A 12,982-nucleotide genomic window follows, 5' to 3' on the forward strand; every position below is an offset into this window, starting at 1 on the left:
TCATGTCAAAATTTACCCTTCTCACCAAGGGTACCTCAGGTTTATGGTACAGAACTGTCACTATCAGTTCAGACGCTGCCGTATGGATGGTCCACGGCACCCCGGGTCTTTACCAAGGTAATGGCCGAAATGATGATATTCCTTCAAAGGAAGGGAATTTTAGTTATCCCTTACTTGGACAATTCCCTGATAAGGGTAAGATCCAGGGAACAGTTGGAGGTCGGTGTAGCACTCTCTCAGGTAGTGTTGCTGCAGCACGGTTGGATTCTCAATATTCCAAAATCGCAGCTGGTTCCGACGACTTGTTTTCTGTTCCTAGGGATGATCCTGGACACAGTCCAGAAAAAGGTGTTTCTCCCGGAGGAGAAAGCCAGGGAGTTATCCGAGCTAGTCAGGAACCTCCTAAAACCGAGCCAAGTCTCAGTGCATCAATGCACAAGGGTTCTGGGTAAAATGGTGGCTTCCTACGAAGCAATCCCATTCGGCAGACTCCACGCAAGAACTTTCCAGTGGGACCTGCTGGACAAATGGTCCGGGTCGCATTTTCAGCTGCATCAGCGGATAACCCTGTCACCAAGGACAAGGGGTCCCTCCTGTGGTGGTTGCAGAGTGCTCATCTTCTAGAGGGCCGCAGATTCGGCATTCAGGACTGGGTCCTGGTAACCACGGATGCCAGCCTGCGAGGCTGGGGAGCAGTCACACAGGGAAGGAATATCCAGGACTTATGGTCAAGCCTGGAGACCTCACTTCACATAAATATCCTGAAGCTAAGGGACATTTACATTGCTCTAAGCTTAGCAAGACCTCTGCTTCAAGGTCAGCCGGTGTTGATCCAGTCGGACAACATCACGGCAGTCACCCACGTAAACAGACAGGGTGGCACAAGAAGCAGGAGGGCAATGGCAGAAGCTGCAAGGATTCTTCGCTGGGCGGAAAATCATGTGATAGCACTGTCAGCAGTATTCATTCCGGGAGTGGACAACTGGGAAGCAGACTTCCTCAGCACGACCTCCACCCGGGAGAGTGGGGACTTCACCCAGAAGTCTTCCACATGATTATAAACCGTTGGGAAAAACTCGACAGGTATTGCGCCAGGTCCAGGGACCCTCAGGCAATAGCTGTAGACGCTCTGGTAACACCGTGGGTGTACCAGTCAGGGTATGTGTTCCCTCCTCTGCCTCTCATACCCAAGGTACTGAGATTGATAAGATGGAGAGGAGTAAGCACTATATTCGTGGCTCCGGATTGGCCAAGCAGGACTTGGTAACCGGAACTTCAAGAGATGCTCACGGAGGATCCGTGGCCTCTACCTCTAAGAAGGGACCTGCTCCAGCAAGGACCCGGTCTGTTCCAAGACTTACCGCGGCTGCGTTTGATGGCATGGCGGTTGAACGCCGGATCCTGAAGGAAAAAAGGCATTCCGGATGAAGTCATCCCTATCCTGATCAAAGCCAGGAAGGATGTAACCGCAAAAACATTATCACCGCAATTGGCGAAAATATGTTGCGTGGTGCGAGACCAGTAAGGCCCGACGGTGGAAATTCAACTGGGTCGATTCCTACATTTCCTGCAAACAGGAGTGTCTATGGGCCTGAAATTGGGGTCCATTAAGGTTCAAATTTCGGCCCTGTCAATTTTCTTCCAAAAAGAACTAGCTTCAGTCCCTGAAGTTCAGACGTTTGTAAAAGGGGTACTGCATATACAGCCTCCTTTTGTGCCTCCAGTGGCACTTTGGGATCTCAATGTAGTTTTGGGTTCCAAAAGTCACATTGGTTTGAACCACTTAAATCTGTGGAGTTAAAATATCTCACATGGAAAGTGGTCATGCTGTTGGCCCTGGCCTGGGCCAGGCGCGTGTCAGAATTGGCGGCTTTATCCTGAAATAGCCCTTATCTGATGTTCCATTCGGACAGGGCGGAATTGAGGACTCGTCCTCAGTTTCTCCCTAAGGTGGTTTCAGCGTTTCACCTGAACCAACCTATTTGTGGTGCCTGCGGCTACTAGGGACTTGGAGGACTCCAAGTTGCTAGACGTTGTCAGGGCCCTGAAAATATATGTTTCCAGGAGGGCTGGAGTCAGGAAATCTGACTCGCTGTTTATCCTGTATGCACCCAACAAGCTGGGTGCTCCTGCTTCTAAGCAGACTATTGCTCGTTGGATTTGTAGTACAATTCAGCTTGCACATTCTGTGGCAGGCCTGCCACAGCCAAAAATCTGTAAATGCCCACTCCACAAGGAAGGTGGGCTCATCTTGGGCGGCTGCCCGAGGGGTCTCGGCTTTACAACTTTGCCGAGCAGCTACTTGGTCAGGAGCAAATACGTTTGTAAAATTCTACAAAATTGATATCCTGGCTGAGGAGGACCTGGAGTTCTCTCATTTGGTGCTGCAGAGTCATCCGCACTCTCCCGCCCGTTTGGGAGCTTTGGTATAATCCCCATGGTCCTTACGGAGTCTCCAGCATCCACTTAGGACGTTAGAGAAAATAAGAATTTACTTACCGATAATTCTATTTCTCATAGTCCGTAGTGGATGCTGGGCGCCCATCCCAAGTGCGGATTGTCTGCAATACTTGTACATAGTTATTGTTACAAAAATCGGGTTATTATTGTTGTGAGCCATCTTTCAGAGGCTCCTCTGTTATCATGCTGTTAACTGGGTTCAGATCACAGGTTATACGGTGTGATTGGTGTGGCTGGTATGAGTCTTACCCGGGATTCAAGATCCTTCCTTATTGTGTACGCTCGTCCGGGCACAGTATCCTAACTGAGGCTTGGAGGAGGGTCATAGGGGGAGGAGCCAGTGCACACCAGATAGTCCTAAAGCTTTCTTTAGATGTGCCCAGTCTCCTGCGGAGCCGCTATTCCCCATGGTCCTTACGGAGTCCCCAGCATCCACTACGGACTATGAGAAATAGAATTATCGGTAAGTAAATTCTTATTTTTAAACTCATGTCGACCTAGAGTCCCTGTCGACCTACTTACTGTCGACCAATAGTGGTCGACCTAACGACCGGATCCCCTTCTATCTATGGTACAATATGCCTTTAAAGGCTTGTGTTCCTTAGCATAACTCCCCTTCTGTTCCCAGGCAGCAGAACACGGATTAGACAAGGAGGTGTGACGCCTATACAATGCTACACATCACAGCACACCTTCCCTTTCTGTTTGACACTAACCTGACCACTCAAGTATGCGTATCCGTCATAACAAATATACACAGTCACGTTTGTTTTACCAAGTTAAAGACGTGCCAATTAGAGTGACATGATCCGACCAAATATTTACATTATGAATGTTAAACATAGAACAGTGAATGCTGCTAGATCAAACACTTTACATTCTCCTCTGTTACATGTAATTATATGTAGATACTTTGCAAGCCTGCAGGCCCAGAGCAACAGGTCATGTTTTACATTCTGCCACGGGGGCCACCACTGAGTTGTCATGGAACAAAACAGACAGACTGCCCATTGCAAATACAGAATATATATCTCTATGGCATTCAAGCGCTATCGACATAAATCAGTACGCTCACATGTGATATAGAAGTCTATATAGTCCATATTTTGCATCTGTTACCACGTGCTCACAATTAAGCATACATCCATGTACTCTCCATATTAGCAGCAGTCATACTAATGGGAATGTAGTTATGATCCCGGCGCCCATTATCCTGGCGGTCAGCATACAGACGGCGCTTAGTAATGAGCTCAGTGATTCAAGGTGGCTCTAGCATAGGCTGCAACATTTCCTAGGATTGTCACTTCTAGAGCCTCCACATTCAACTGTCAGCACTGCTATTATGAAGTGGAAACATCTAGGAGCAATAATAGCTTAGCCCGGAGCCCCACAAGCACATACAAATAGCCTGTCCATGGTCACAACACACATTACCTACTTCTAAAGCATCTCTGGAAGCAGCGTCAGTACATGGACTATCCGTTTCAAGCTTCATGGGTTGAGTTTCTGCGACACAAGTTGGCTGGACTGGTCTACAGCACAATGCCATTAGGCTCTGAAGCAGTGCATTATGCTTCTCCATCTGGCACGCTCATGGATGAACCTTGGTTTGATGTATGCCAAGAGAACGCTTTATGCCATGATGTGGAGGAGGAAAATGGTAGGTGGCTCTTTCATGGGTTGCCCTAAGCCTCTTTGCTCCAGTGCAGGGAAGCTTAATGCTACAGTATACATTCACATTCTAGAGAATTGTGCGCAACAGTTTGGGGAAAGCCCTTTCCCATTTCAGCATGACAGTGATTCCCGTGTGCTAAGCGATCTGATTCATAATATATTATGTGTCACGTTTGGTATGGAGGAACCTGACCGGCCTGCACAGAGTCCTGAACACCTGTGGGATGAATTAGAATGCCGTCTGATAGCCAGGCCTCATCGTCCAACATCTGTGACTGACCTCACTAACGCTCTCACGGCTGAATAGCTATGTTCCAAAGTCTAGTGGACACCTTTCCCAGAAGAGTGGAGGTTGCTACATCAGCAAAGGGGCAACAACAGCAGAATTAATATTATTTTGGAATGTATGACCAGTCTACACACCCAAAACTAAACTATGCTTTTAACTGGGGTCATCATATCACCTTTGTCCCGAGGCGGTCACCAATGGGGAAGGACCATTACAGGCACGTGGCTCCTCACATGTGCTCATTTCCATTATTACTTTGTCCAGGGACTAAGGGAAAAAAATAGCACAAATTACATTTCAGCAAATAAGAATTCAATAGTGACGCTAAGCATACTACAAATGTGTTGGACTATTTATTCAATTACTCCCATAATTAATATAAATATTACAGGTTATTCAATTAAACAATGAAATAAATCACCAGGTCTAGAACAGAAGAAACAGAAGAGAGAAGAGAAAGACAACGACAGTGGGTGTATGTGAAGCTCAGGACTGTGATAACAGTTATAGTGAATTAGGAATTGCAATAAGAAGGTATCCTGGACATATTATATAACGGAATCATCTCTTTTTGTTATTTGGGAAGAAAACTAACCAGACTAATTGGGTGAGTCTTCAGTTTAGTCCACGGTATCTGCAAGACATGAAAAAGGAATAGGAATTATTACGGAATCATGCTGGATAATACATCTAAACTGAAATACATCTTTCTGCATTCATACAGTACGTACATATCTAACAGCAAGATCTCATTCACGCACATCAAACATTTTACTTGTAGATTATAATACAATCCTCTCTTGGAAAACTGGTCTGTTTGACACTTATAGTGATACATTCACTGTAACACATTTTCTAAATAAATACCACAAGTGAATAACTTTGCCATGTAGGAGGATATGCAGAGAAATAATAAAGCTACAGTCTACAAATAATAAATAAAACCATATACAATAAAAATAAATATATATTAATTAAGAACTAAAACAAACTAACTACAGTCAACAAATAATAACTAAAACCATATACAATAAAAAAAATAGGATTTTGGTACCTACCGGTAAATCCTTTTCTCGTAGTCCGTAGAGGATGCTGGGGTCCACATTAGTACCATGGGGTATAGACTGGTCCACCAGTAGCCATTGGCACTTTAAGAGTTTGAGAGTGTGGGCTGGCTCCTCCCTCTATGCCCCTCCTACCAGACTCAGTCTAGAAACTGTGCCCGAGGAGACGACATACTTCGAGAGAAGAACTTAACACAGATAGTGGGGAGATTCATACCAGCTCACACATACAAGGCACGTCTAGACAACTAGCTTGAACTACATACAAGGCACGTCAAGACAACTAGCTTGAACTACTCAGCAACAGCTGAAACATTACTTACCAAGTAACAATGCAGTACTCAACTAAAACGAAGTTGTACTGAACCAAATAACAATAGCAGGAAAACGAAGCGCTGGGCGGGCACCCAGCATCCTCTACGGACTACGAGAAAAGGATTTACCAGTAGGTACCAAAATCCTATTTTCTCTTACATTCTAGAGGATGCTGGGGTCCACATTAATACCATGGTGATGTACCAAAGCTCCCAGAACAGGAGGGAGAGCGTGGAGGCTCCTGCAGAACTAATTGACTGAACTTCAGATCATTAGAGGCCAAAGTATCAAACTTGTAGAACTTTGCAAATTCGACCCAGACCAAGTTGCAGCTCGGGAAAGTTGTAAAGCTGAGACACCCCGGGCAGCCGCCCAGGAAGACCCCACCTTACGAGTAGAGTGGGCCTTAACAGATTTTGGACAAGGCAGTCCTGCTGTAGAATAAGCATGCTGGATAGTGAACCTAATCCAGCGAGAAATAGTCTGCTTAGAAGCAGGACACCCAATTTTCTTGGGATCATATAGGACAAACAGAGTCCGACTTCCTGTGACGAGAAGTTCTCTTCACATATATCTTCAGAGCCCTTACAACATCCAAGGACTTTGAAGTAATTGAGGAGTCAGTAGCCACTGGCACCACAATAGGTTTGTTGATATGAAATGCCGACACAACCTTCGGAAGAAACTGTTGACGAGTCCGGAGCTCAGCTCTATCTTCGTGGAAGATCAAGTAAGGGCTTTTACAGGATAAAGACCCCAGCTCGGACACACGTCTAGCAGAAGCTAAGGCCAACAAAGTGACCGCCTTCCATGTAAGAAATTTGAGCTCCACCTCCTGTAGAGGCTCAAACCAATCCGACTGGAGGAACTGCAACACCACGTTAAGGTCCTATGGCGCCGTAGGCGGTACAAAGGGAGGTTGGATATGCAGAACTCCCTTCAAAAAGGTCTGAACCTCAGGGAGGGCAGCCAATTGCTTCTGAAAGAAAATAGATAGGGCTGAAATCTGGAACTTCACAGATCCCAACCTCAGACCCATATCCACTCCTGCTTGCAGGAAGAGGAGGAAACGTCCCAGTTGAAATTCCACCGCAAGAAACTTCTTGGACTCACACTAAGAAACATATTTCTTCCAAATGCGATGATAATGTTTTGACGTTACCCCTTTCCTAGCCTGTATGAGGGTAGGAATAACTTTCTTCGGAATACCCTTACGAGCAAGAATCAGGCGCTCAACTTCCATGCCGTCAAACGTAGCAGTGGTAAGTCTTGATAGGCGAACGGCCCCTGCTGCTGCAGCAGGTCCTCCCGAAGAGGAAGAGGCCTCGGCTCTTCTTGCAGTAGATTCAGAAGGTCCGTGTACCAAGCCCTTCTTGGATAATCTGGGGCAATGAGGATCGCTTGAACCCTTGTTCTCCTTATGAGCTTTAGGATTCTTGGGATGAGTGGGAGTGATGGAAACACGTACACTGACTGGAACACCCACGGAGACACCAGGGCATCCACAGCCACTGCCTGTGGGTCCCACGACCTGGAACAATAACGCCGAAGCTTCTTGTTGAGACGAGAAGCCATCATGTCTATTTGGGGCAATCCCCAAAGATCTGTTATTTCCTTGAAAACCTCCGGATGGAGTCCCCATTCTCCTGGATGGAGATCGTGTCTACAGAGGAAGTCTGCTTCCCAGTTGTCTACTCCCGGAATGAAGATGGCCGACAGCGCCAACGCGTGTTTTTCTGTCCAGAGGAGTATTTTTGTCACCTCTGACATTGCCGCTCTGCTCATCGTTCCGTCCTATCGGTTTATGTAAGCCACTGTTGTTGCGTTGTCCGACTGCACTTGGATGGCCCGATTTCTTAGAACAGGGACCGCCGCCTGAAGACCGTTGTAGACGGCTCTTAGTTCCAGGATGTTGATGGGCAGGCCGGCTTCCAGGCTTGACCACTGTCCTTGGAAGGTTGCTCCTTGAGTGACTGCTCCCCAGCCCCGGAGGCTCGCATCCATTGTTAGCAGGACCCAGTCCTGAATCCCAAACCTGCGGCCTTCTAGAAAGTGAGGCAATTGGAGCCACCAGAAGAGAGAAATCCTTGCCCTTGGCAACAGACGAATTCTCTAATGCATGTGGAGGTGAGATCCCGACCACTTGTCCAGGAGATCCAGTTGGAAGGGCCGAGCACGGAACCTACCGTACTGGAGAGCCTCGTAGGAGGCCACCATCTTCCCAATAGGCGAATGCATTGATGGAGGGAAAAAGAGATACAAACTTAAAGCACTCCTATAAAAACCAAGTTTACAAACACACACCCAGTGGATAATTAAAATCAATTGGTCACATACACTGGTATTTCAGGAGATGAGTAAAAATCCAACGTTGATTATAGGCAGGTGGATCTAATTCTCATCAAAATATAAGACAAAAAGAAAGTGCAATAGTGCAATTATCCTTTTTTTTAAAGTGCCTGAATTTATTTTAATATTGCACTTACACCAAACAGATAAGATCAGTGGCATATAAAATAGATCCTCATTGGCAGTACAGCAACAAAGGACTGGATGATAACAGTCCTTATAATATCCAGCGCTGATATCAAACAAATGCAGCTGGACCTCATAAAAGATAAACAGCAAAAGAAAGTGCAATAGTGCAATTATCCTTTTTTAAAAACAAAGGTTTATTTTTAAACAGTGCACTTACATCAAATCGATAGAATAAAAGCATATGGGTAAATCCCCAATGAGAGGTACAGCCACAGGAAGCAAGGTCTGGAAGGGGCCAGATGGATAAAGCACCCTAGGATAATGGCTCCGGAAACCAGGATCCAACACAGTCCCTCAGCGTCCAGTGCAGATGGTAAGGCTCAAACGGGGTCACAAGTAAAGCGGGAGAGTACACGCTTAACGCGTTTCAAACTTTCATAGTTCTTCTTCAGAAGCGTATACTGCTCTCCCATCCATCTCTCTAAATACCCTAACTAATACAGAAAACAGCTGATCTCAATTACCGCTAATCGGCGTGCAGACCCGGCCGCACATGTGCTTACAGGATCCACACGACCGGAAACAAGATGGCCGTGCGTTCCACCGCAACCGGAAGTCCCGTGTACTAACAGCGGCTTGCGTTCCAGTTCTTCACAAAGTCCGATCCCGGAAGTTTGCAGCGGTAATGCGTTCCACCTTATAGGGAGTCCTCCAATATTAAGCTGCTATGCATTTCAATCATCCAGGGAAGCCAAAATCAGCTCAAAGATATTTAAAGGGTTCTCCACAAGTGTCCGACCATTATTTAAATGTGTAAACATGTTTATATAGACAAAAACAGCACCTCAAATAGAAAAAAATATGAATACACAGACAACAGCGGCAATATACATACATTGATGAACCGACACCCGGATCACCAACGCCTTGTCCCGCAGAAGAAAAACCCGCTGCACTTCCGTATCCAGGATCATTCCCAGAAATAACAATCTTTGAATTGGTTCCAAATGTGACTTTGGAAAATTCAGAATCCACCCGTGATTCTGGAGCAGTCGCGTTGTTAGAACAATGGACTGCAGCAGCTTCTCCTTGGATGATGCCTTTATCAGGAGATCGTCCAGATAAGGAATGATGTTCACACCCTGCTTGCGGAGTAGAATCATTATTTCCGCCATCACCTTGGTAAACACCCTCGGTGCTGTGGAGAGGCCAAATGGCAGGGCCTGGAACTGAAAATGACAGTCCAGCAATGCGAAGCGGAGATAAGCCTGATGCGGCAGCCAAATTGGAATGTGAAGGTACGCATCCTTGATATCCAGTGATACCAGGAATTCCCCCTCTTCCAGACCTGATATCACCACCCTGAGAGACTCCATCTTGAACTTGAACTCCTTTCGAAAGGAGTTCAATGATTTTAGGTTCAGAATGGGCCTGACCGAACCATCCGGTTTCGGTACCACGAAAAGGTTCGAATAGTAACCCTTTGTCAGCATGTGAGGTGGTACCGGCACAATGACTTGTGCCTCCACCAGCTTTTGGACAGCGTCTTGAAGCACTGTGCTGCCCTCCAACAGAGTTGGTAAGCCAGACTTGAAAAAACGATGAGGATGGAGACTTTGAAATTCCAGCCTGTATCCCTGAGACACAATGTCTACTACCCAGGGATCCAGGCCGGACGACACCCAGACATGACAGAACTGTCTGAGTCTCGCTCCCACAGGCCCCACCTCCGGGCCGTCCCGTCCACCATCATGCAGAGGACTTTGGGGTACCTGAAGCAGGCTTTTGTTCCTGGGAATCTGCAGTGGCAGGTTTCTTGGACTTAACCTTACCTCCCTTAAAGAAGATATTGGATGATCTGGCCTTTCTGGGCCTGTTAGGCCGAAAGGACTGCTGCGCAGCTGAGGAGAAGGATTTCTTCGGAGCAGGTGCTGCTGAGGGAAGAAACGGAGACTTACCCGCTGTAGCGGTGGATATCCACGCATCTAGAGCTTCCCCAAAGAGAGCCTGACCTGTATAGGGTAGCGACTCCACACTTCTTCTGGATTCCGCGTCGGCAGACCACTGGCGGAGCCACAGTCCCCGACGAGCTGAAACAGACATGGAAGAAATTCCAGCAGCCATGGAACCCAGGTCCTTCATGGATTCTGTACCAAAAAAACCTGCAGAATCATGAATGTTGTGTAAATACAATGCAACGTCATCCCTATCCATCGTATCCAAATCCTCAATTAAGGCAGCCGACCACTTCACTATAGCCTTTGCAAGCCACGCACTAGCAATAGTGGAACGTAATATGGCCCCCGAAGCAGTGTACATTGATTTCAGAGTATTATCAATTTTCCTATCTGCCGACTCCTTTAAGGCGGTAGATCCCGGTACAGGTAAAACCACCTTTATTGAGAGTCTGGACACAGATGCGTCAACAATCGGTGGGTTTTCCCACCTTTTCCTATCCTCCTCAGGGAAAGGAAAAGCTACCAGAATCCTCTTAGGGATCTGAAACTTCTTTTCAGGGTTCACCCAGGCTTTTTCAATTATAGCATTCAGCTCTTTTGACGCAGGGAAGGTTAGCGAGGCTTTCTTCTTTTCAGTGAAAAAAGCCTCCTCAACCTGCTCAGGTGTGGTATCATTAACATTTAACACATCCCTGATAGCCTCTATCAACAATTGCACCCCCCTTGCAAGAGATGCTGCCCCCTGCAACTCATCCCCATCACCAACTGTAGTGTCAGAATCGGTATCCGCGTCGTCTTGTGTTATCTGCACAAGCGCACGTTTGTGGGGGTATATAGCGGGGTGACCCGAGGTACCAGACAAGGGCCAAACAGCCATAGAGGTCTGCAATACCTGGGTTGCAGATTTATTACTGGCAACCCTGTCAGAAATCTGAGAAATCCAAGTCTTTATAGAGGAAAACCACTCGGATTCCCTTGCTGGAATCTGTGCTAAACCAGTGCTAACCTGATTACATGGAATGGGATCATCCTGGGAGGATAAATCCTCTGCAACATATGACACTGTATCCCTGGACATTGCTACAGGTGACCACCAAATACTCCACACACACACAGGTGGGGGTAAGACAGAGTTTCCCACCCAAGAATGGCAAGAGAGAGACAGAGATTGGAGCCAACCCACACCAGCGCTTTTTAGTAAGGAGAAACCCCTTATCAGCGCTGACTTGTGCACCTTAATAGGACACACAGTCAATATAACAGCCTCCCCTCCCTTCTACAACCCGCTGGTACCGTTATACAGTAAACTGGAGTTGCTGTGGAGGGACCAGTATCTTCCTTTCAGCTCTGCATGCAGGAAAATGGCGCTGGAACGCTGCAGGGTCCGCTCTGAGAAGCTCCGCCCCCTTACTGACGCTGTCTTCCCGCTATTCTGATGTTTAAACTGGCCTGAGGAGTTTTGCTGGCAGAGATCCCTGGACCCTGACAGGCTTGCTGACCAGTGTGTGGGGTAAGCGCTGGCCCATGGCGCCCCTCACAGCGCCGCACTGTGTGCCTCTGGTACCGTCCAGGAGCGCGGTTAATACCGCGCTCCATCCTCATTTGCCGACATCTTCACACCGGCCCCCCGCTTGCTAGGGGGGAGGGGGGGTCGGTGTCTAACTCACCACTCACTTCAGCTCTGTAAGGGGTCGGCGGCATGCTGCTGGGGCGAGTGGTTCCCCTGTGGCGGAGACCGATCAGACCCCTCTGGAGCTCAGTGTTCAGTCAGCGGAGTCAGTGGATCAGACCCCGCAGTGCGGACACTACTCCTCCCCTTAGTCCCTCGCTGCTGGGCAGGCTGTTGCCAACAGCCTCCTGTAAAAAAATAAACTCCAATTTAAAACTTTTCCAGGAAAGCTCAGGAGAGCTCCCCTAGCTGTGACCGGCTCCTCCGGGCACATTTTCTAAACTGAGTCTGGTAAGAGGGGCATAGAGGGAGAAGCCAGCCCACACTCTCAAACTCTTAAAGAGCCAATTGCTCCTGGTGGACCCGTCTATACCCCATGGCATACTTACCGACTTTGTATTTCTCCTCTCCGGGAGAAGCCCGGAGAGGAGACGCTGCAGGTTTCTTCGGGGGGCGGGACCGGGCTGTGACATCACTAAGCCCCACCCCCCGCATCGGGAAATGCCGCAATTCGCGGGTCCGCGGGAAGGGGCGGGGCTAAAATGACGCGATTTGCGTCATTTTAACCCTTTCTCCACCCGACGGTTCTCTCTCCATCCTGCCCGCATCACTAGGGTGCGAGCAGGATGCGGGAGACCTGCCCACTCTTCCTGGGGGTGCGGGGGGCTACCCCAAAAAACGGGAGCCTCCCGCAGCTTCCGGGAGAGTAGGCAAGTATGCCCCATGGTACTAATGTGGACCCCAGCATCCTCAAGGACGTAAGAGAAATAAATATATTAAATAAAAAAAGCAAACTATCTACAGTCTACAAATAATAAATAAAACTATGTACAATAACAATAAATATATATTAAATAAAAAAAATAAAACTATAAAAAGCAGTATATGATATTGGAGAGGATCATAAACGGGCAGTCAAGTCACCCATCAACCCCCAACGTTGAGAATTTGTAAGATTATATCTAACATCAGATGCAGCTAGTTTTCTATACACATTATCAAAGTTTCCATTGTTAGAAAATGTTTTCCAGTAGTGGCCTGCTCCTGGATCGGAGACTCAACAGAGGTTACGCCC

At 47.4% G+C, this 12,982-nt stretch overlaps 1 protein-coding gene across 1 annotated transcript in view; it reads right to left on the reverse strand.

Annotated features, from left to right (window-relative positions):
* BLTP3B (bridge-like lipid transfer protein family member 3B) overlaps positions 1-12,982 on the reverse strand; it is a 207,656-nt gene that overhangs the window by 123,866 nt on the left and 70,808 nt on the right. The window contains exons 3-4 of the mRNA XM_063928423.1: positions 5,019-5,057; positions 4,599-4,690 (exon numbers count right to left, since the gene is read on the reverse strand). Of these exons, the coding sequence (XP_063784493.1) occupies positions 4,599-4,690; positions 5,019-5,057 (131 nt within the window). The remainder of the gene's footprint in view (positions 1-4,598; positions 4,691-5,018; positions 5,058-12,982) is intronic.

This window comes from Pseudophryne corroboree, chromosome 6 (assembly GCF_028390025.1).
Source record: "Pseudophryne corroboree isolate aPseCor3 chromosome 6, aPseCor3.hap2, whole genome shotgun sequence".
NCBI classification, from domain to species: Eukaryota; Metazoa; Chordata; class Amphibia; order Anura; family Myobatrachidae; genus Pseudophryne; species Pseudophryne corroboree.